This window comes from Mastomys coucha, unplaced genomic scaffold (genome assembly GCF_008632895.1).
Source record: "Mastomys coucha isolate ucsf_1 unplaced genomic scaffold, UCSF_Mcou_1 pScaffold23, whole genome shotgun sequence".
NCBI classification, from domain to species: domain Eukaryota; kingdom Metazoa; phylum Chordata; class Mammalia; order Rodentia; family Muridae; genus Mastomys; species Mastomys coucha.
Genome location: NW_022196906.1, coordinates 66,510,030 through 66,534,532, shown reverse-complemented (window position 1 = coordinate 66,534,532; position 24,503 = coordinate 66,510,030). Strand labels below are relative to the sequence as shown.

Genomic DNA, 24,503 nt, shown 5'->3' with positions numbered 1-24,503 from the left:
TAAAATATTGAAGGCAAAGGGATAAATATCACAGTGAAAAAATTACATCTGTATGTAAGTAGGAACCTGGTGTACAGTGAATGCACGCTAAATTACAGTTGCTGTTATTGTTCAAAAAGCATTCTTTTGCAGAAAAAGAACATCCAAAGAGAAGGAAAATTTGCTGAATCTCAGTCTGCTGCCTAGATTATTCTGATCATTATTATTTTCTCACATCTCAGGGCTATATTTCTCCTTTGCTTTTCCCCTTTTGGTTGAACATTGTTGTAGCTTCCCTAATGAGCATCAGATGTACGGAGTCTCTGTGTTCATTACTTTGCCTCTTAACTTGGTAATTGTACTTCCAAATGTAAATAATATTTTGTATACTACAAAAGATGCAGAATTTGAAAGTAGGAGTCAAGATTTCATCATAACATGTAAATAAAGAAAATATCTTTAAAAAAAAAAAAAGATTTCATCATAAATCTGTCCCAGAGTAAGCACTTAGATAAATCTGGAATGCCTTTTTCAACCCACATACCTAAACTTGTTCTGCACCATAACATTTAAAAACGTACATACGAGACTTTTTAAAAGTAACTAGCTTGCAGAATTAATCATAGGCTAATGGCACATTGTTTCTTTTCTTAATAGAATGTCACACTATTTTTTGTTCTATATTTTAAAGTGTGTATATATCTTCCCACAAAAACTGTTAATATAATTTCTTTGGTAAGTACGCAAAAAGTATTTTGATACCCAATTTAGAAAAGTTTTGCTTTCTAACTCTTTCACCCAGGGAGCTTCATTTTCCAATATGAATGAGAGTAGCTTAAACTCAACATTTTCTTGCTTTGAAGCTGTACAGTTCTGTGGGTTTAAGATTGGTAATTTTAGTTGCGTGTGGTTGCTCATACCTGTTAGGCCAGCTTTTAGGAAACAGAGTTAGGAAGATTGCTGTGAGTTGAGCCTGCATTACATAGTGAGTACCAGGCTAGCCAAAAGTAGATAGAAAGGTACACTCTTAAACATTAAACAACAAAAAATTAATAATCCTAGATAGAAATCGATATTTTCTTTTTCCAGTGCTGGGGTTCAAAACCTAGGGCTCCATTCCCATGAATAATAGGCAAGCACACTGCCTCTTAGTGGCATTCAGCTTACTTTTTTTTTAATTAATATGAATTTTGAGTTAACATTAAATCTTAAATGTATGGACATCATAAATTAGTGCCCCAAACCACACAGGCTTCTAGACCCATACATAATGCTCTGTAATATCAGATAGGATAAATAAGACTAAGAACTAGAAAGAGATGGAATAGTAAGTCCCAAACACATTTAAACTAAGACTTTTTAAATAAGAGAGATGACAAGCAGCTCTTTCTGGGGCTGGTAAAAATTATAACTTGAGAAACTGAAGTACAAAATGATTAGCTCTCCCAACTAGTAAGATCACTATCAGGGGTTAGAACTATAGAGAAAGGGCCTCTGAAAATGACAAGCTCAACAAGTGGTAAAGAGTCTTCTGAAGGTCTGCTCCATGAGGACCACCAGGAAGCCAAGAAAGCAGTGTCATAAATCATGCCTGAGACCTCTAAGACTGGCAAGAAGAAAAGCTAATGAGGAGTAAACAACTTTACAAGCTAGTATCATCTTCAGTGTAACTTCACAAATGAGCTCTGCAGTTCTTGAACATGGATCGAACATGATATTTGCTTACTAGTTCTGGGCAAACAAGTATAGAGGGCATATTGAAGCTGGATGTGTAGAAGACAGTCTTATTTCCATCTGTCATATGGACTAATTCTGTTTGAAGGTTGATCCAATACAAAATTCCCACAGTGGCCAGTTCATTCTCTGTCTGTACAGTTAGATCTGTGAAGGGTACAAATGTCCAGTTTGACTGGAAGATTTCATATGTCAGTAGAAAAGCAACCACCCTTCCACCCTTAATGTTTATGATGCCCACTGTTGAAGCTGTTTCAGAATTGTATCAGTATGAATGATAGGTTTTGACCTAGCTCTAAGATGTTCATTTTTGTCACGTGCCAAGAAAGCTTTGATCTGGTTTAAAGTGAGAAAGCAGAAAAAAAAAGAGCAGTCTGTCACTTCATTGGGCCCAGTTATCTCCTGGTGTGGTTGCATAACTCAGTCACAGTATTACTTTCTGAGCTCTGTGCTCCTTGTTAAACAAACATATGCCTCAGTTTCATTCAGAGATGGCTTTTTAAACACATTTTACATGATATGTGGTGGAGAGTCAGGGGAGTGTCTCTTTCCACCATGTGGGTCCCTGGGTCAGGTGTGATGTTAAATACCTTTACCCTCTAAGTCATCTTGCTAAAAGTGACTTTAAAGGCTTATTGAACTTTCACAAATGCTGACAGTTTGAATTTCTGAGTTGTCATAAACCAGATGTAAATAAGTAGCCAATTCATTTTCTGTGTGTGACTTGTATGGATTTTAGAAGATATATTGTTGAATTGTTGAATACACTTAAATCCTAATATCACTGTCAACATATCAACCATCAGTAGAAAACCAAGTTGTCTCTTTCATTTTTTTAAATTTTGCTGATTTGACAGGCTTGTTTTCTTGATATAAAATAAAGACATAAAACAGCAAAACAAAAAAAGAGAAATCAAGTTTTTACCATCAGGGGTGAGTGAGCTCTGTATTTCAGTCTAAATTGGGAAGGGCTTCTGTCCTATGTCGCTGTCCAGTATGACCTTTGTTGTCACAAATGCTTGCCTTTGTTCAGCTAATACTGATTGTGCTTGGGAAGTTATTTGTTCCCTGGGTGTTGCTTGTTTCAGGGATTGCCATGTAGATTTGTGAGTAATCTTTCAGTCATTTAAAAAGCACTGCAAGTTCTGAAAATGTCTCTAAATTGTCCCATATGCATAGTCTTGAAGCAGATTTCAAGTCAAATTTTCTGACTTTTTAAATTGTATTTGCTATTAGGTCTTAGTGAGTCCCTTCTGCTAAAGTCCTTACAGGTGTTCTAAAATGAGCTGCACAGTGCTGGGGCATGCCTTTAATCCCAGCACTAGGGAGACAGAGGCAAACATCTCTATAGGTTCGAAGCCATCCTGGTCTACAAAGGGAGTTCCAGGATGGATAAGGCTACATAGAAAAACCCTGTCTCAAAAAAAAAAAATAAACAAGTGGACAAAGCATTAAATTCAAAGAAAACATAGACCTGTCTTCAAGATGAGTGTGGTTTAGTTAAAAGACAAAAGTTAAAAATTGTACCTGTGAAGAGAAGGAACTTTTAACAGTTTTCTGTTGAATAATTGTCCTCCAATCATAGAGTATACTACCCATAAAACTATTTCAGTCAAGGGGGCCAGAAATGATGTCTGTACAGCTGTTAACTCCGCATCCAGAAAGGAACGCTGGTTGATTACCTGTTGTGAACAGTACTTCTCAGTTTCCTTCTCTGGTTGTCCAAATGATGAATAATATGCTAACTTGCTTTCTTTATCTTTATATAAGAAACAAACTTTTGTTCCCATTTGACTTCTAAAATATGCTGTTAAATTTTACACAAAATGAAGAGTGTTTTTACAACAGAAAAGGTAATTCAGTCATCAGCGTCAGCTCAGTATTGATTTAGGATTGACCTCAGCAGAAATGTAAAGACTTTTCTTCTAAAACATTAGTGTATAGAAATCAGAGTACAAGAGGCATTTTTTTTTCCTAAAGAGAAAAAAGTACCTTATTTCTTATACTAAAATAACCTCAAGATTTAATCATCTTTCAGTACCTGTGTTGTGTCACCATTGTCCAAAACCCTTTCTCTTAGATCATATAACCTCTCCCCAGCTAGTCTTGCAGTTTTCCTTCAGTGGTTTCTTTCATGAAGGGAGCCTACTTAACAGTAGCACATATCCTCAAGGTTACAATCTAAAGGTGGTATGATGGTGCTGCCTGGATTTCATCTTGTGAGCTCTTCAGTCTGTCTACTCATTACAGCTATTTTTTGCTTATAATCCATTTCATAGTCCCTTTTACTCCTCTACTAAATTTCCTAGCCAGAACATACAGAGTCATGTTAGCCCTGCACTTTTTTTGAAGGATGGTACAGGAGCAGCGTCCACTCCTTTGATAGGCTCTCTCGTCAGCTCAGCTACTCACGTCCCTCTTCATGGAAGCTTCTGTGGTTATTTCAAGGGTTCAACAACAAATCTTTCGTTCTCTAGAAGAACTAAATTAATCTGTCAGACCTACGTATAAATGCACATTGTTAAAATCAAATGTCAAAATTGTTATTGAGTAAGTAATGCCAAAGTTGGGTAAGAGTTTTTACCTGCTGGTAAGTTGCCAGCCTTTCTTGTTGTTCTGGATACTCCATAACTTTTAAGATAGATGGTCACTTTAAATGAACATATTATGGGGTAATAACTGCTCATACCTCACGTGTCAGCACTTGTTGAGTTGGGAACTTTTAGATGCTTATTTTAGAGCTCAGGGGTTGTAATGTGCTTCTTGAGATTCTTTCCTGGATCTTTCATCTCATGTAATGCTTTAGGCTTTTCATTTTACCATTAATAAGTGTAATTATGAAAATAAGATTTGAGATTGCTGTGGGCACTGGATATCAACTGCAGCAACTCTGGTGTCTTAGTTTGGTTTTATTACTATGACACCATGACCAAGGCAGCTTTTATAAGGGACAATATTGTGGCTGGCTTACAGTTTCAGAGGTTCAGTACACTGTCATCATAACAGAAGTATGACAGTGTCCAGGCAGACATGATGCTGGAGGAGCTACATCTTGATCTATAAGCGGCAGAAGTGGATTGCCTTCCTCAGGCAGCCAAGAGAAGGTTCTCTGATTCCACACTGGGCGAAGCTTCAGCATAGGAGATCTCAAAGCCCAGCTATACAGAGCAATACTTCTTCCACCAAGACCACATGGACTCCAGTAAGGCCACACCTCTTAATCATGCCACTCCCTATGGCCAAGCATTCCAAACCTATTCAACCCACCACATCTGGATTTCAGAAACTGAGTATATGACAAGATCTAAAATATTTCAGAATACCTAACAATTATGGAACTCTATAGAATAAAGAACTCTATAGAACTCTTTTGGCACGCCAGCAACAATGAAAATAGTCTCACATCTTGCACACATAACCAGTTTACTTCAGCATAGCAGCATTTCACTCTTTAATTTCTTTCCTTAAGACAATTGAATCAACAAGTACAAGCTCTATCGTGCTTCACAAATATGTGCATCATCTACATAGGTGCCTTGATCTTCTCTGCATCCTTCCTGTTTTAGTGTATGTATACTGCTGTAGCAATCACTGCAGTCCTCTTCTAATCAGAAGTCTGGGAGGCAAGTAGTTAGTTTTGTTTTGTTTTGGTGTGTTTGCTTGTTTGTTTTGGGTTTTTTTTTTGTTTTGTTTTTTTGTTTTGTTTTTCGATACAGGGTTTCTCTGTATAGCTCTGTGGTGTCCTGGAACTCACTCTGTAGACCAGGCTGACCTTGAACTCAGAAATCCACCTGCCTCTGCCTCCCAAGTGCTGGGATTAAAGGCATGCGCCACTACTACCTGGCGCTTTAGTTTTGTTTTAAACAGAGAAGCATACTCAGTGCAAATGAAAGAATTTAAGACAAAAGTCTTTCAATGCAAGAATTTATAGTTTGGGGGTACAGTTGATATTAAAACATGAAAGTGGTTGGTTAGTTGGGCTCACTCTGTCTTTCTTTCTTCCTTCCTTCCTTCCTTTCTCTCTTTCTTTCTTTCTTTCTTTCTTTCTCTCTCTCTTTCTTCCTTTTTCTCTTTTTTTGAGACTCTGTAGCCCAGGCTGGCTTGAAGTCATAGCAGTCTTCTTGCCTCTGCGTCTTGAGTGCTGGTATTACAGGTATGAGCCTAGGAAAGACTTACTAGTAGTAAAATTGCTAGAAAATCTTCAGCATAATCTGATGCCTGGATTTTGAAGAAATAATTGAATGGAATGATCTGAAATCTCATTTTCTGAAAAGACAGAGCTGAAACCTGAGCCCTGGCTCTTCATCCAGTGTTCTTTGACATCACATATTATAGGTGTCATGAGCCACCTATCTAATCTGTGGTAGGGAGTCCTATTTGTTTACGTGCTTGCTTCTCCAACAGACTGGACAGCTCTTACACATTCTCAGTATAGTCTTGGGATTTTCAAAGAGAAATGCACATGTAGAGAGTCTAGACCAAGTAGTTTAACAGATTTTTATCAAAATTTGTTTCTTTCCCCCAAGTTTATATAAAGGATTTATTGTTATGATGACATACTGCATCTCCTAGTGACTCATTAAAAAACATTAGACAATGTTTGTTATACTTTTTAAAAAGATTTACTTATGGTTATTTTCCCTTCATGTATGTCTGTGTTCTATGTGTGCAGTGTCTATGGAGGCCAGAAGAGGGTTTCAGATTCCCTAGAACTAGAGTTACAGATGACTGTGAGATGCCGTATAAGTGCCAGGAATCAAACCTGGGACCTCTGGAAGAGCAGCAAGTACTCATTGACCACTGGGCCATCTCTGCAACCTCTCAACTTTTTTTCCCATTTTGAGAAACAGCATTAATATGCTTTTTATCCCCTTCCCTGTTGATTACACCTTTCTCAGGTGTGTATTCAAAACAAAGTATTAGGTGGATGTTGTTAAGAGTGGTCAACATCGGGCTGGAGTGCTTAAGAGCACTGACTGCTCTTCTGAAAGTCCCGAGTTCAAATCCCAGCAACCACATGGTGGCTCACAACCATCCGTTAATGAGATCTCATGCCCTCTTCTGGGGTGTCTGAAGACAGCTACAGTGTACTTACATATAATGAATGAATAAACAAAATAAGAAAGAGTGGTCAACATCCATTTTCCCCACCAGCACTTGGAAGGCAAAGGCCACCCTGGTCTGCAAAGTGAGTTCCAGGACCACCAGGACTACACAGAGAAACTGTGTCTTAAAAACAAAACAAAAGAGTGATCAGCAGAATTTACAATTAATGGTTCTTTTAGGGCTGGAGAGATGGCTCAGCGGTTAAGAGCACTGATTGTTCTTACAGAGGTCCTGAGTTCAAATCCCAGCAACCACATGGTGGCTCACAGCCATCTGGAATGAGATCTGATGCCCTCTTCTGGTATGTCTGAAGAGAGTGACATTGTACTCACATTAAATAAATAAATCTTAAGCCTTCCTCACCAGAGCGAGAAGAAAAAAAAAATAAAAAAGAAATGGTTCTTTTAAAATAAGACAAATTTAGGAACTGCATAATTTCTTTCAGTACATATGATAGAAGCTAGCCTTGCTTTACTCCTTGAGTGTCAATTGTTCAGAGATAAATCTTTATTGAAACAAAAATAGATTATGACCCAAAAATAACTTAATGTATATAAGTTTGGAGCTTTGGATTCCACGTCATGAAGTGTATCCACTTTTCTATCTAGACAAAGAAATGTGGAAATAACAGAATATCTTGGCAGGTTCCACTTCTGTTAAACTTTCACCAGCCCAGAAGAAAAAGCACACCTAGAAAAAAAAATCAGGAACCTGTGACATAAATAAAAAAAATTTCAGTCTAAAACTAGCCTATACTCTCTTTTATAGATGGTTTCTTAAAAAACCTTTGTTTGCCTATAGTTTTTCTTAGATTGCTTAACAAGTTCAAAGCCTTGTGCCAGTCTTGAACACTTCAGAAATTCTGGTGTATTTTGAGAAAGTTAAGACCTTTGGGTCCTTGTCATTTGGCTTTATGTGTGTGCACATACACCAGTAGGCAGTCCTAGGATTATAGAGCCTTCTCCGGAACAATTATCAAGTTGCAACATATAATAACTCTATACCAGGTTATTTTAAGTGATGATTGAGAGTAAAAAAACTACAATTCATGTGGTGAACGAATTAGACAGCCAAGAGATCCAGGAACTATTAATTAATGTTAGGGAAGGGTTTTTCTCCCCTCACTGCCCACTTTAACATTTTAAAGAAAACTGCTTTGTCATGGTGGTGTGTGAAGTATATACCCTGTGCTTTAGCTCTGAGATATTTCAGTAGTGGCAGCTGTTCTTCATAGAGGAGTTATGGAAGGAATGCCATAGAAATGACCTGACACTTCTGTTGGTGTCTGGACATAGGAGTCCTATTTGTTTACCTGCTTGATTCTCCAGGAGACTGGGCAGCTCTTACACATCCTCAGTATAGTCTTGGGATTTTCAAAAAGAAATTAAACAAGTATTCTTGCTCCAACCCCCCAAAGTGCAGGCCATTTAATTGGTTTCTGTTAACTATTCAGATGGATATTTTCTACTTTGTTAACCGTAAAATATTTCTAGACTTCAGATTAGATTTTGAGTTGTAAAGAAGCAATGAAAAACTTGCTATCTCATGATAAATGAATTTTATCATGTGTCTTTGCTCTGTGCTTAGTAATGGTTTTAAGAGGGAGTCACTTGTTTCCTTTTCTTTTGTTTTGCTGATAACATGAGAGGCCAAACCAGGACTGTGGGCAGACTGAGCACATACTCAGCCACATCTCCAGCATCCAAATGATGTGCACTAGTGTTTAGTACAGTCTATAGATTTTGGTTAAAATGTTTATCTTCATAATTAATTAAGACTTAGATGGAAACTTTTTCCATGGGGAATTACCAAAGTAAAGGTCACAAATTTAGGTCAGTGGTTTTTTTAGAGAGTGGCTACAAGATCACTATGATTTCAGATCAATAGCTGTTGTCTTTAATGTAGAGCAGTCATCAGTAATGGGGTTAAAAGGGGAACTATTTTCACTAGATTTTAATATCCTTGTTTTATTTTTAAACATTTTAGAGTATGAAGATATCAGGGCTTCGAAGCAGCCTCTTCAACACTCATTTTTTTTTTTATTTGTTTGTTACAAAGTAGCACATACTACAAAAATGTGGTCAGATAAGAAATCTGTAATTTGGTTGATATGCCTGACTTAGCAATACTGCCCCCAGAGCCTTCAAATTTAGGACACTGAGTCTCTTAAATCCTTTCTTCTCCTGCTAAATTGGAAAGTGGAAGCCTCAGAGATGTCTTTCATTTGAATTTGTGCACTTGCAGATTCTGTTCTTCCCTTGTTTTTGAGATAAGATCTCATGTCATAGCCCAGGCTGTCCTCACACAGCAGTCCTACTGCCTCAGCCTCCTGAGTACTGAGATTACAGGTATATGCCACCATAATAGGGAGTTTTTGTATTTAACCCTCTTGCATCTCTTTTCACCCTGACCTTCCTTGGATTCAATAATTTGTAATTTACTGAATTTCCTCCTTCAAGGATTATGGACTTAATTTTATATGGACTTTTAAATTTGCTTTCAGTACCCTTAAAGTCTACCTTCTAGGGACTACTTTTCTTAGAAATGATGTCAACTTTTTATGAAGAATTATTTGTGTCATGTTTAGAGTTATTTGTGTCATGTTTAGATTTACTTTTCTAGCCAGGGTGGATGGTGTTTTGGGATAGTGGAATGTGGCATGCTTAGAAGTGTGTACAGTAAGATTAACTGTTAACTGTCTTTCAATTAAAATTTTCTTTGGAACACTGTAGAATTTTATGTCACATGAAACATTCTTGCTTAAGGATAATTTGACAAATATGTTTTTAAAGAGATTATTATTTAAAGCGCTTATCTTGATTCAAATACCAGAAATGAAGATGAACAAGTAAAAGACTAAAAAATGGAAAACAGATAGTTTCCGTTAATTTTGCCTATCTCTCCAAGGAATTTCTATTTTCAATCAACAGAAAATGAAAAAGAACAAAGAGACTTTTGTAGAGAAGCCTGGAACTTGAAATTTCCAGAAAAGTCCTTAGCATAGTTGATTTAACTGAAAATATTGTTTTCTTAAATCTTCAGAGAGGTAAATCATTTACTTACCTAGTTTAGGCCTCTGCCTTATAAGTATTGTAATAGCAATAATTTTTCTTTCTTTCTCTCTCTCTTTTTTTTTTAATGGAGAAAGGCAATAAACTTTAGGCTGGGAATCTTGGGTTTGCTAATCAAAGCCGTGTGGCTCCAAGTCACAGTCTCTTCAGGGTCTCTGTCATTCATCACACTGCCTGTGTGCTCCATGCTTCCCATCTTGTGATAACATGTGAGTTATTTTAGGGTGTTAGACTAAATGTTGTGAATATTAAGTCTGACCATGACCTAAGTTCTTCTGCAGCGTTGTGGGTAGAAACAAGTCAGGATGAAGATTTCCCAGAACTCCTATACAGGCAACCAGTCTGCCTGAAATCGGCCCTGTTGAAAATTGGCCCTGTCTCCAGCTGACTCATTTTGTCAGACTGAGTCATAAGATTAACCCCTGACATGTTCCTTTAAAAAAAAGAAGAAGGCAAAGATGAAACAAGCTCATTGAGTAGGGTAGCACTTGATGGGCTCGAAGCATTCCCTGAAAGATGAGTCGCCCAGGGAAAGGGGCTGCAGCTGTTGCAGAGACTGGGGATTTGTGGGCGGGTTTTGGGTTTTTTGTTTGGTTGGTTTTTGTCTTGTTTTGTTTTTTAAATAGAAAAAAAGACCTTGACATAGAAGATAGCTAATTGTGATAAAGAAAATGTTTATCCATATTAACCAGTTCTGGAAGGTACACTTCCAGAAGGCAGTGCTTGAGACTGACAAACTTAAAAGCCCTTGCTCTAGTGGGGATAGGGGGATGGAGGTATATAAATTCTCATTAATTTTCTCCATGATGTTATGGTTTTCATGAAGAATTTATTAACAATATTATACAGACAAGTTCAGGTGTGAGAGGAGTTCCTAACCCTCCTCTCAATGTAGATAGTAGTGTGTACTATATATAGCTGGTGCGTTATGGAGAGCTACCTGTGTACTATAGCTGGTGCATTATGGAAGGCTACCTGGCATGGGAGGGAGGCTTTAATAGCCTTTCCCCTCACCCCCTATTACGAGTACACTATCTCTGGCTTCAGATACATCAGAGGAGGGCAGCAGACCCCATTACAAATGGTTATGAACCAAAATGCAATTGCTGGGAATTGAACTTAGGGTCTCAGGAAGAGCAGTCGGTGCTCTTAACCACTGAACCATCGCTCCAGCCTGCTTTAATATCTTTTTAAATTTTATTTTATGTATAATGGTATTTTGCATGAGTGTATATCTATACACCACATGTGTGTCTGGTGCCCCAGGAAGACATAAAAGGGTGTTGGATGCCTAGGATTAGAGTTACAGATGGTTGTGAGCCTAGCACCATGTGGGTGCTAGGAATGGAGCCCAGACCTTGGAAAGAGTAGTCAGCCTTATTAATTGCTGAGCATCTCTCTAGCCCTCCCTTCTACATTTAAACTGAATAGTAAATCTTAACCAGTTGTTGATTTTATAGCCCTTCCCCCCCAAATAGCTTTGTTTGGTTTTACTTTGAATTTTTCTGTTGGCCTGATTGTTGCCCTCAGATTATTACATTCTTGCCTCTAAAATAAAAACTAGGGAGGAAATTCTATTTCCTCGTGTTGTAATAGCCGTGGCTGTGTAGGGATTTACATTATACTGCTTGTTTTACCAGCAAAGTCAGCAAGGCCTTTCTCTGTTGAGCTTAACTTCTGCAGGCTTTTCTTTTCTTACCCATTGTAAAAGTTATTTCAGGTAGAAAAGAAAATAACTGAAAGTTGTCAGTCATTGTGGCTTTCCTCTTCTCCTTATTCTCTCATGATTACTATTGAAAAGTACGAAATATTTTTAGTAATTAATAGAAAAGAGAAATTTTATCTTAGATTCATTTTTTTTTCAGTTTAGTTATTCTGTCAAAAGAGAACAACTTGTCTATGAAAGACTAAAATTTACTGAAAGGTTTTAAGACATGGCATTGTTAATTGTAAATCAAAGCTTTTCACACAGTTCTCCAAGGGCTGAAGCAGGCCTTTGTGGTCTCTCAGGAGGGAGGAAGTTGCTTGTGCTCTGCAGACTGGCGTTTAATAGCTGCTGTGCAGTGATGTTCTTTTGCAGCTGCTGCTAGGCCTTTTCTCTATCTGGGGAGAGTGGGAGCTCTCATTGTTGCCCTGACGCTGTCAGCCTTTGAGTCCTGTGTTAGGCAGCCCTATTGCCTGGTGCTGTTTGATTACTGTGACTCAATCAGTATGTTTCCTAAGAATGGTGTTTGTTTGGGGGTTTTGTTTGTTTGATTGGTTTGGTTTTTGTGTCTTACAGACTAGTCATAGAATATTTCAGTGGGTTTCTGCCTCATGAAAAGTGTCTTTTAAAAAAAGTGATGGTCCCTTTGCACAGTCCTGCTGATATCTTTGAAGCACAGAGAGAAGAAATAGTACAAAGAGGGTTTGATGTGGGTAATGAAAAAAATAAAGGCTGTTACTCTGTTTTCTGGGTTGGAATCTACACAAAATGATAAATTGTGAGAATGTTTTAGATAGTAAATTGTGTCTGTGTGAAACATAATTAGAGACAAAAGCTTTAAGTCTTTGACTTTATAGTATAAGCTAGAAAAATCCGACAGTTTTTTCTAAGAAATGTTTTTAACATGAATATATAACTATAAATAACTATTCCATAGGAGTGAGGGGAAACTTCTAGTAAGCCATATTTACTTTACTAGCTAGACTGCACGTTTTATCTCTACACTCACCAGCCTTTTAATCTTTAAATTATAACAGTTTTTCCTCTTCCATCACCAAATTGTTTATTATATACTAGATGTTCTAAAGGGTGCATTCTTTTGTAAACCCTTCAATAGTGTTGTGAATGAGAAATCCAAGGAACTTTATAAATAAAAGCCCTTATTCATTAAACTTTACCTTTTTAAGAATATCATTTTAAGCACAGGTAATTTATTTTGAAGATAATTTCTAGTTTTAAAAAATGTTTTTTTCACAATGTAACAAAAACAAACAACAAAAAGAAAATTCTAAAGCACAGTACATTCTAGTCAATGAAGTGGTACTTAAATGATGGTCTACTTTCTCCAGGAAGTGATTTTGAACAAGGCTTAACTGGATCCTTCTTGTCCTGTATGATTCAGTGTTTCCAGTTCCTGATTGCTTGATCATGTGTTTATCAGAGTTGAAAGCAACTTCAGGCCATGCCAGATGGTAATGTAACTGGAGGTGTAGCAAGCAAGGCTTCCTTTCACAAGTGCACTAATTTAATTCAAACTAAAAACAGATTAGCAGAACATTGCTTGCTCGCTTGCTCTCTCTCTCTCTCTCTCTCTCTCTCTCTCTCTCTCTCTCTTTCTCTCTCTCTCTCTCTCTCTCTGTGTGTGTGTGTGTGTGTGTGTGTGTGTGTGTGTGTGTGTGTGTGTGTGTAATTGGTTCTTCTTTTGTACATTTACCTTTAGGATACAGTATTTCTTATTTAGATACAGTGTGTGACCTTTGTATATTTATTTCAGCACTCCAAGTTTGTGTATTTGGTATCTTCCACCAATGCAAGGATTTGGTAGAAATTGAAAGAAGTTGATTACAGCATAAAACCTCCCTCTGCGCTCTGTGAGTTGGTTCAGTCCTATTTTACATAAGTTCCTTTTGAGTAGTTCCATGTGTGAATGCATAGTACTAAGGACTTGTGCTGCCTGTGTGGATATATGTCTTGGAGAGAAGCTGTGTGCATCAGCTGCAGATAACATTTTTAAAATCAACATGTATTGTGCTTACCCTGTCCCTGGAATGGGCAACAATTCTTTGATGTATTACTACAATGGGAAAACGGTAAGCCTTTTTCTTTCTTCATACAGTGCCTTACTGACTTGTTTAATGAAAAGTGGTGCAATTTGACTGCATTTTGGTAAAATCTGGGCAGGTTTTATTCTTTTACCATAAGTTAGATTGTATATTTATTTGTGTCATTGAAGTCATGTCTTCAACAGTTACTTGGAATAGTGACTTCAGCAGCTTAGTAGTTGTTGGCTTTTATTTTTAAATTAGTATATACTTGAATTTGAGTTATTTTTAGTTTAACATTAATATTTCTAGCATAAGCTTGAAAGTGCACTTATTTTTTACATTTTCATATATTATAAACATAATTTATACATAAGGACATAAACCTATTGAGTATTATGTGATGCTTTGTAGATGGATGGAAAAGATGAAAGTCGTCCTGGGTATTCATAAAAAGAACAAGCATGAAGCTCTGGGAATGATTAGGGAAGCAGTCAGCTATCGAGGGCCGTGTTTCCTGTTTGGAGTTTCAGGTCCAGCCTGACTTTCCTGGGATACCATCTGTTTCTAATCATGCTAGAATTCTGACTCTGTGGAGATTTATAACATAAATCACTTTTTTTAAAAAAAAGCTGCATTTCCACATTTCCAAATAATATAGTCCTGGTCAATTTATAGCCTTTTTTGGGTATTTTAAAATACTTTCCTGTATTGCTAAGCAAGAATATTCTGGGGTTTTTTTTTTAATTGCTTAGTATTAACTACTTAGTGTATTTCTGAAAATGAATCTTTAAAAGCTATAAGAATTTAGTATATTGTAAAGCGTATCCTGAGAAATGCAGAGAGAGTTGCCTTTGTGGAGTATTTGATTCGCATTAGAAAGCATTATCTCACACCCGCTTAGAGCGCTCACCTGAGCTTCAGCAGCTGCAGCCTCAGCTTTGTTCTGATTCTCTCACATTTTAGGAAAAATGCATTTGTTGTAGCTTCATTAATTTTTGTGGGAAGACATTCTAAATATTAGCATTTTAATTTTTGAGAAACTAATTGCATTTTCCTAAAAGGGTATGAAGTTTGGTGTATTCATTCTTTCCCTTTTTTCACTTGAAAGTGTTTGAAAGTAGCATGTGCTGTTGGAAGGCCAGCGAGCACCTCGGAAGGGTTGTTTCATCTGTCCTCTGCCCTGTGCTTTGGATCGATCTAGTAGGTTAATTGTGGACTCTTGAGTAACCTTTATTAGTAGATGATAGTCAGGCCAAAGAAATGGTTAAGCTCATTGGAAGTATGTAATCAAGCTTCTTGTAGTCAAGACCCTTGGAGCATGTGAGAAGATTCGAGTGGGCAAGCAATGTTACTTTCTCAGTAATAGTTTCCTGTCAGCTACCTTTCAAATGTAAAAAAATATAAAATAAAAAAAAAATGTGTTCAATTCCCACAATCTGTTTAAAGATGACATACAGGTGTGTGAGCATGCACACATGTAAATTCAGTGAAGTGCACTTCCCGACCCCTGTGCTCAGGTCACTCTGCCACAGACATCTCTTTGTTCTGCACTGAGAAGGGCAGTGGGACACTTTTGATAATATAAGCATTCCAAGTTTATGGTACATGGCACAGCTGAGATATAGTAAAGATGTAAAGCATAAAAATTGATAGCCCTGTGCCTAACATAGATCAAAGGTGAACTATATGTTCTTGGAAAATATATGAGGCAATCATACATTATCTCAGTCCTGTGTCATGAGAGTCTACACATCTTACTGTTTTATACATGGTTATTCTCTACTAATAACAAGAGTTTTATTGAAATTATGAGAAATATTCCTAATATCTTCAGTTTTCGTCAGTAAAATCACTATTAAGTGTGTAATTATGCTGTCTAAAGTGCATGTGAATGCATCATCATGGTGTCTATTAGGAAGTGTTAGCCTACCAAGTTTTCACATAAAAAGTAAAACTATTCATATTTTGATGCTAAAATGAAATACATTTCTTCACATGAGTAATGGATTTCTATGTACTTTTAGTGGTAAACAGGTTAAGTTTAGGTTTTTGGTTAGTTCCATTTTATTGGTTTAAGATGATATATAGAACATTAGTATTTTAAATGCTAGTACATTCCCATTGATTTCATAATTTACATGGCATAGCAGGTGTTCGCAGAAAAACTGAGCAGTTCTGGTCTGAAGCACAGTGCCTTTTCTTTTTCAGCTTTTGATTTTAAGTTTTCAGTTTTGTTCCATGTACCTAATTGGTTTGAGATCTTTTCATAAACCCAGTCAGATGCTAGGAAAAGTGAGATTAGCCAGAGAGGAAGAGCCTAGTGGTTCTTGTTAGTGTTAGTGGTTAGTGTTAGAGTTGTTGGGAAAATAGCAGAGTTAATGCGTATATGCAGAAGAACCAGAAATATTAACTCTGTTTTTCCACTATTTGAAAACAGATGTCCTGTGTCACTTGTGTGACTATACTATTGCAGTGCACTGTAAAGTATTAATCTTCATGATAAATTGGGGAAAGAGAACTACTCTTGAACATTACGCTTTTTTTTAAATTTTAAAAAATATCAGGGAATAGTAAATGTCTGAAGCTTCATTTTTAAGAATTTAGCATTTAGTCCTCTTATCGACACAAATGATGTTCTTCAAGTAAAATGTAGCCTTAAAAGGAACATTAAGACTGGCCTTTCAGCCTGTCTGTAATCTGAGCAGCCTCTTTTATTATTTTTTTATTATTATTATTTAGTTGGTTAAATGGTTCAAGGTACCATGAACCAAAGATACCTCAAACTTTCTAGTTGTTTTAATCAATGAAAGACTGGACAAAAGCCAAAGTTTTAAATGTAAGCTTGAAATCACATTCTAAATGCTGAACTTCTTTTTTTTTTTGTTTTGGTTTGGTTTTTGGTTTTTTTGTTTTGGTTTGGTTTTTGAGACAGGATTTCTCTGTATAGCCCTGGCTGTCCTGGAACTCACTCTGTAGACCAGGTTGGTCTTGAACTCAGAAACCCACCTGCCCCGCTTGCTGAACTTCTTTAGATAGTATCTGGGTAAGAAAAGATAGAAACCAACACTATTGCATGGGCCACTCCAGGCCATGAAAAAAATTTATGTCTGGCTCCTTTCAGTCAGAAAGCTGTCTTCACTTATGTACTATGTGCCTCATTTCATAAATAAGGACAATGAGATTGAGAGGCTTGTAGTAATTTGTTTAAATCCCAACTAGATAATAAGTTCTGAGTTTGAGTCTAATTTCTTCTCCAAGATAAGCTTTTTCCTTTTGTCATAAAAGTAAATTTGTCTCCACAGTGAACTCAATGAGTCCTTTTTGCCACTTGTGTCTCTATTGCATAGCAAATGGAACAGTGAAGATACTAGAGCACATTGAATATCTGATCATAATGCTAATTATCTTAATTCTTATGGGTATGGTTTCTCTGGCTATATGTGGCATGTTTGTGTATGTGTATGTAGCTGTATGTCTCTGTCTATCAGACTATGTATGTGTCTCTGTCTGTCTATGACTGGAGATAGAACCCAGAGCCTCAAACATGGGTGGCAAACCCTTTACCAATGACATCTATCTTCAGCCCAGTCAAGCAGGAATTTTCAATTTTTGTGTAAGATACCTGTTAACTGTTAGAGATGTTAAAAAACATGAGAACCTAAACTGTCTTTTCTAATATAGTTCATTATATTAAAAATTAGTTTAGCCATGGTTTGGCCTTTCTGTGCCCATATACTGTGTTTCTTTATAAGAACTAGAATAACAATGAACTCGTTATATTGCAAACTGTTATAAGACTTATTTTTCAAATGAATTTTTTAGTGACCATCAATAAAAGCCCACGCATACACACACACACACACACACACACACACACACACACACACACACACACACAAATGTGAAAGTATATAAAATTGAAGCTCTGGTCTTTTGGAGGATTTAGTATTAGTTACTGTGAGAGAAGAAAGTATAATAAATTCAAATGTGTAGACCATCTGTGGGCCCAGCATACTAAGTGTAACATTTTTATGATAGGAAGCATGGAATCATGCAAAAATTCTCTGAACAAGTTATGCTAAAGGCATTGAATGATAAGAACATTTGCATAAATCAGGGGATAGGGCTAAGACTATAATATATAAACTCAAGGAAGTTGGATTTTTTTTCTTTATCTTTGATCTAATTCATTGCAGATACCTGTGAATTAAAACCATAGGCCTTGTTAGGAAAAGTTGTTGCCCTCAGTCTGCTTTATTCGTGCTTTTGGCATAAGTAAGCATTCCTTTCCTCCTGCCCATGAATGTACTGAAAAGAGACCTTGGGCTTCTCCTCATCTATTAATATTTTTCATGTAGATAACTTAAAGGTGATACATACTGTTCAGCATATTACCTTTGAAAGTAAGGCCAAAGCTGTTCATTTAAAAGGCTATTTTCTGAAGAAAAAAAATGTAATCATTTGAAAACAGTTGCAGATATAAGACAAATGAAATATACTTGATTATATTAAAGTTAATTTTTCAAGCTATGCCTCATTTAATTTGGGGAAATTTTTTTCACAGTTAAAAACAGTAATATTAAAATGTTTGTTCCAAGCCAGGAGGTGGTGGTTTAACCCCAGCACTCTGGAGGCAGAGGCAGGCAGATCTTGGATTTCGAGGCCAACCTGGTCTATAGAGTGAGCTCCTGGACAGACAGGGCTATACAGAGAAACCCTTTCTTGAAAAAGAAACGAAAAACAACACCAACAAACCTCTGTTCAAAAACATTGGAAACTCTAAATACCAGTTATCCTAGAGAAGAAAGTTTTTACAAGTTTCTACAACCTAGACATGTCTCTGGAGATTTAGTAGAAAGAGAGGAAACTTAGAAGGTGAAGCATATTTCTCCCATTCACAGAATCTCAGTGTGCCTTCGCAGCTGGCTGACAGGAGGAAGCCCATAAGAGGATCTGACTGTCCCTAGCTTCCTTCTCTGCTTCCTGATGCTCTGGGATTGGCACCTGTGCAGCTTTGGTGGCACACTCTTAAGTCTTGGATGCTAAATTGAAGTTACCATCACAACTCTAGGAACAGATTGGACTTTATTGCAAATTTTACCATTTTAATGTTCCATCAGAATACTAAAAACATTAAGATATTTGTCAAATCCAGTTCAACTGCTGCTTATAAATTCACTTTAACATTTTTATATAGTTTCCTTTGAGGTCGTATTTAACTTTGGTTAGAGGGGAAACAAAGGAAAGTAGGCAGACCTGAATTTCAATCTTCACAAATCAATTAAAGCTTGGTTGGTTTGTATGTATCCTAGAGTGTAGATGCTATGTGTACAAATACTGGACCCAAAGTAGTTAGGAGAAAGAAGAATATGTATTTTCAGAGCTGTTTCTTGTCCTCTATTGTCTGGCACTTGTTGGAATATAATTTTAATGCTAAAATTTTATTTACTCTTTAACAGCTCCTTTTTACAAAATTCAGATCTTAGAATTTGGAAAATGGAAACCTCTTTGTTGTATACTATTGTGTGTCAACTTATATAAGTTAATCAGCAGTAACTTAATTGAAAAGTCAATTTGTCCAAGAATTGCCTCCTGTTTCCTTCGTCCTGGAGTACTGGCATAGTGCGAATGTTTTAAATTATACTCCCAGAGGTTTATGCATGGCTTTAGTATAGTGTTTCAATTAGGTTGGGATTTTCCTTTTTCTGTTGATCTGGACTTTCTTTCTCTTTTTTAAGGTTTTACGTTCAGCTAGATTTTATAAAATTTGTATTTGTCTACTACATAATCTTATTGCATAAGCCATCAAGAAAACTCGGTGGTTATTTATGAATATGATAGAGTTTTATTTTAAAACTGGTAATAAATTAGCCAAATAATTATTTTTATTTTATATTTTTAGAAATTGTTGTAAATTGTACTGAAGATAATTTCTGTTACTAGTCTAGACTGTTCTCATATTAGTGGTTTATGTTAGCATATTTTAAAGTTTTTAATGATATTGAGTATACTGATGGAAGCTTAAAGAGAATTGTTATTCAAGCCATCCTAACAAAACAGCCAATAGAACTCTACACATAGAATGTTCAGAAAAATGTACTTCTTCTCTGTACCCTGCAAGTATTGATGCAGCTTAGGCCTCAGGCATGCTTAGGCAAGTACCCTACCACTTAGCCACACTCCCAGCCATCCATGTTTCTTTATTCCAAATTAGGTGACAATTTTCAAAATGTTTTGAGAATTTGGGCTGCTTTTCATAGGCCTGGGAGTATATACAATTTCAAAATTCTTCTTTCAAAGTATTCTGTGTAGGCCTAAACATCTGGGTAAAGGATGGCAGCCATGTGTGGCAGTTTAAATTAAGAAAATGAAATTAAAATTCCAATTCTTCTTTGTACTGTCTACATCTCAGATGGCCAGTGGATAATGACTGCTACATTGTATGGCACATAGGACAGCATTTTCTTATCACCTGAAGGTCTTCTTTTGTTCTAGGGAAGGGCCCTATAAGTAACAGTCACTCCCCTCCTTGTCTTTTGAGCTATTCAGAGTCTCAGCCATCAGAATATGGACCTACCTATCTTTTTAGCTAAAGCTTCTGATTTTACGTGGGTGTGGGTGTGGGGTGTGGGTATGTGGGTGTTGGGGTGGGGAGGGGTGTGGGGAGGTGTTGCATATTTTCTCATTATGCTTCCTTGTTGTACAGTGCTGTTCCCAATATTAATTACAAAAAGGGTGCATTGGAAAATGATGTAGTGCTCAATGCCAACCTTTAGAGTTCCAGAGTTCTCTGCACCAAATCTGAGGGTCATTCATATGTCTAAACTGAAGCATTCAAGGTCAGGAGAAATCTGTCTTTGCCAGTTTGCTACAGTCAGTTGCATGAAGTAAAATATTCTAAACATAATTGCATAGTCACTACTGTAAATATGCTTGATGTGTGCTACATTGCCTTTTTTAAAATTACCCTGGGTTACATGGTATGAGGACATTCAAGATATTGTTAAGAGTTTGTTCTTTTCAACCAGACTTAATGATGGTGGAAAAGAAGTATGGTGCAATTTCAGTTGTGGTCTGACTTAGGAGTATCAGTTGAGCAGATACCACAAACAGTGCCTTTACACCTTCCTTAAAGGCAAAATGGCATTTCTGCAATAGCTGGCTGTGCCTGACTTTCTGAAACTGAAGCTGGAATTCAAATTCCTGTCTAGAAATTAAGTAGAACATCTTAAAATCTAGTTGTCTTTTCCTTTAATATCTTTAAAATAGTTTGACTCCTGGTAGATTTTAATCATCTTAAAGTGTAAGTACTCACTCCTGTCTCTTAACTCTAAGATTATTTGTTGTGCTACAGAATCATCCTTGAGATTTAAATGTATCCTTAACTAGAATAAAAAACATTGGCATCTGTGTACAGGTGATTGGATGATATAAGCAGCCTGGTTTTAATTTGTAGCCAGTACCGATTGTGATGAGGGAAGACTTGCTCTTTTTGTAGAATTGGCTGACTGTTTCCCACATCTGGAGCTAATAAACTCCCTGACCACATCAGTTGTGCTTTGATCTGAACTGAGACTGGCACAACTGCCTGGTCCGTAGCTCTGCATCTGTGTTTTGCAAGCCATGACTGAGATACCAAAAGCAAAGTTAGAACGTTGCCAGAGGGCCTTTGAGAGCCTGTTTCTGTCATGAAAACCTGAACTTGTACTAGTGTGTAAACAATAAAGATGCTTAGAGTTTTATTTACCATCTTCATTTGTAAGATCTTCTTTTAGGGGGGAGTGTTTAAGTTTTGTGTTTGTTTGTTTTTTCAAGACAGTTTCTCTGTGTGCCTCTGGCTGCCCTGGAACTTGTTCTGTAATCCAGGCTGGCCTCAAACTCAGCATTGTGATTAAAGGTGTGTGCCATTCTGTTCAGCTTTATCTTGTAAAGCTTTTATTTCCAAAATCTGTGTACAGAGATTTTTCTCTAAAAAAACAAACAAACAAACTTTGCCTTTAATATGAGGGCTCACCCTCCTTTTCCAGTTCCCCTTCAGAGCTTGTGTATGCAGGTTGGTGTGTGCATGTTTTCCTCTGATTTGTTTTACTTACCCTTGTTTCCTCATTTATGTGATAGTCATTACTCTTAATTTAACAGAAGTTTGTGAATCAAAATAGGTACTTCTCTTTGTTGTTGTCATAGAAGCAAGCTTATAAAAAGTTTTAAATCATAAGAACATTGTATCTGGCATACAAGGAGCTGAAGGTACCAAAGACAAATATAAATCAGTGAATTATTTTGAAATTTAAGATGATAAATAATATACATCTTTATGTTGCATGAAGTGACACATCAAGGCTGGAATTTTTTTCTAATGCTCAGGTATGGGGTTCACATTATATTTTGGGCTATAACTTCAGTAGAATTTTATTAAGTAGAATTGAAATAGAGACTTATTTCCGACAATGTGTGTAGTATGAGCAGGTTTGTAATGAAAAGCATGTTTTGATACTGTCTTCTACATTTGATTCTGGTATGTATTTCCAACAAAGGCTAGAAGCTTACTCTCTGTTTAGAAGCTTACTCACCTTGTTTGGGGAGTTCCATATAGAGAAGGGCAAACGATATCCAGTTATGCTAAGATTAGGAACTGAAACTTGTTAGGTTTGTTTGCTTGCTTGCTGATTTACTTATTTAAAATGATCTCACTGTATAGCCTACAGTAGCCTGGAATTTGCTATGTAGCTAAAGCTAGCATTGGATTTATGCAAGTCTTTCTGCTTCAGCCTTCCAAGTCTTGGGATGACAGATGTGAACCACCATGCCAGGCTTTGAAAAAAAACTTAAGAAAAAGAATATAGTTACATTCTTTTCCTGAAAAACTTAACTAACACACACACACACACACACTTAAATCTAGCACGGTCTTTTTTAAATACCTCTAAAGTCATTTTTTTATCTTTTTATTATTTTATGTGTATGGGTGTTTTGGCTATATATATGTTTGTTCATCACTTTCATGCCTATTGCCCATGGAAGCCAGAAGAGGGTGTTGAATCTTCTAGAACTGAAATTCATTATGATCATTATGAGCCTCCATGTGGGTGCTGGGGACAAAACCTGGGTCTCCTGCTTTTTGACTACTGAGCCATCACCTCTAGCCCCCTAATATAATCTTTTATGAAATAAGTTTAAACTAGAAAATTATGTTAAATACATATATGTGTCATACTCTCTGTCAAGACCTTTGTATAATTTCTAAGAACATAGCTTCTCCAAAACTTTTCAGGGACCATGAGTAGAGTCAACTATCACAAAACCTGTGACAAATGTCTTTAGAATCTGACAATACAGAACCGTGGCAATACAGAACCGTGTGCTGCCTTTTGTTGGGGTGGTAGGAATATAATATGTTAGCTCTCACTGGCTACTTACTGCATTTTCAGAAGCACCGTGCTAAACATCTGATTATAGATATTACCTCATCTCATCTTCCCCTTTGAGGTACAGGATAGAGCACCTTACAGATGAGAAATTCGACCATCAGAAAGACTGGGAATCTTTATGGTTAATGCCATTCAGGAAGAATAAATTTTGATAGCTTGTGAATATATAATTGATAGTTTTGTAATTTTTTTTTAAATTGCTCTCATTGTAACCTTGATGTAAGAACCAGTACTAACCCCCCAGGGCCTTGTTTTCGAGCCTTTGCCAATAAGCTGTGTGCTTTGAACCCCGGCTCTTTCATGTACTGCTGGGGAAAGTTAAAATACATCATATACTGAAAGTCTTTTTTCCTACTTGTAAGATGTAACTGTTGCTAAGTTTCTTCTATATACTTCCAGAAATTCTCAATGACCATACAATATGTATGTTTTTGCATATGTCTTCATAATGATAATACTAACTTTCTCTAAGAGAAATTTAAATATTGCTTTATAGTGAAATGTAATAGATATACTCCTAACAAATTAAAACAAAATCAATTTCTTATGCTACTAAGATTAACTTATATTTCTTTCTTACTCCTGGTATACTTCTGGTGTACTTTTACAATCCATTGGTAGCTTGCTTTTTTTTAATTATTATTAGTTAAGAAACAATGGTAACTCAGTCTCTAACATCTAATATAATCTTATAAGCCTTATTTAGATTTGATTCCTCCGGTGGCAAATCTTTGCAGATCCATTATGATACTGGAAAACTCTAGCAGTTACATCTTACCCCTCTGCTGTCCTGTTCCAAAAAGGGACCTAAATGTCTCCTGCTTCCTTGGTGACAGGGTTTCTCTGTATAGCCCAGGCTGTCTTGGAACTCACTCTGTAGACCAGGCTGGCCTTGAACTCAGAAATCCGCCTGCCTCTGCCTCCCAAGTGCTGGTTTTAAATTGTGTACCACCACTGCCCGGCCCTTGGTGACTTACTTATAAGGCATTTTTGTTGACAGAGTTGATGTTGTTGATATTAAGACAGTCTCACTCCTTTGACAAGGTTGGCATTGAAGCCATCCATCCTACTAGTTACTGGGAGAACATGCATTAGCCACTATGCCAGGCTTCATATATAACTTTACTTGTTATTTTGTTGTTGTTGTTTTTCTTCTAAGGTTCAGTTGTCCTGAGAATGCTGCGATTATATTTCATTCACTGTTTATTTGGATACCCATTTAGTTTTCCTAAGGATTGTGAATGTTGGCCACTTGATAGTTCAAAATATTCAGTTTCCTTATCTGAAGCAAATATTCACTAAAGGAAATTATTACAGCCCTAACAATTAAATAATCTTTTTCTCAAAGAGCTGGTGGACTTGGAAGTGTACCTGAAATTTAAGAATAAGACCTCTCAGCAGAATTTGCTTTGATTTCCTAAGTTTTCTGTTTGTG

At 36.6% G+C, this 24,503-nt stretch overlaps 1 protein-coding gene across 14 annotated transcripts in view; it reads left to right on the top strand.

Moving 5' to 3' along the window:
- Tcf12 (transcription factor 12) overlaps nt 1–24,503 on the top strand; it is a 296,372-nt gene that overhangs the window by 228,501 nt on the left and 43,368 nt on the right. Inside the window, exon 1 of one of the 14 annotated variants that reach the window (XM_031345475.1) lies at nt 13,261–13,685. The exons of 11 other annotated variants lie outside the window; for them this stretch is intronic. In XM_031345475.1, coding sequence (XP_031201335.1) covers nt 13,515–13,685 — 171 coding nt within the window. In that variant the 5' untranslated portion in view covers nt 13,261–13,514. Of the gene's footprint in view, nt 1–13,260; nt 13,686–24,503 lie in introns of those variants that run through there. 2 more of the 14 variants (XM_031345473.1, XM_031345474.1) reach the window with 2 other exon arrangements.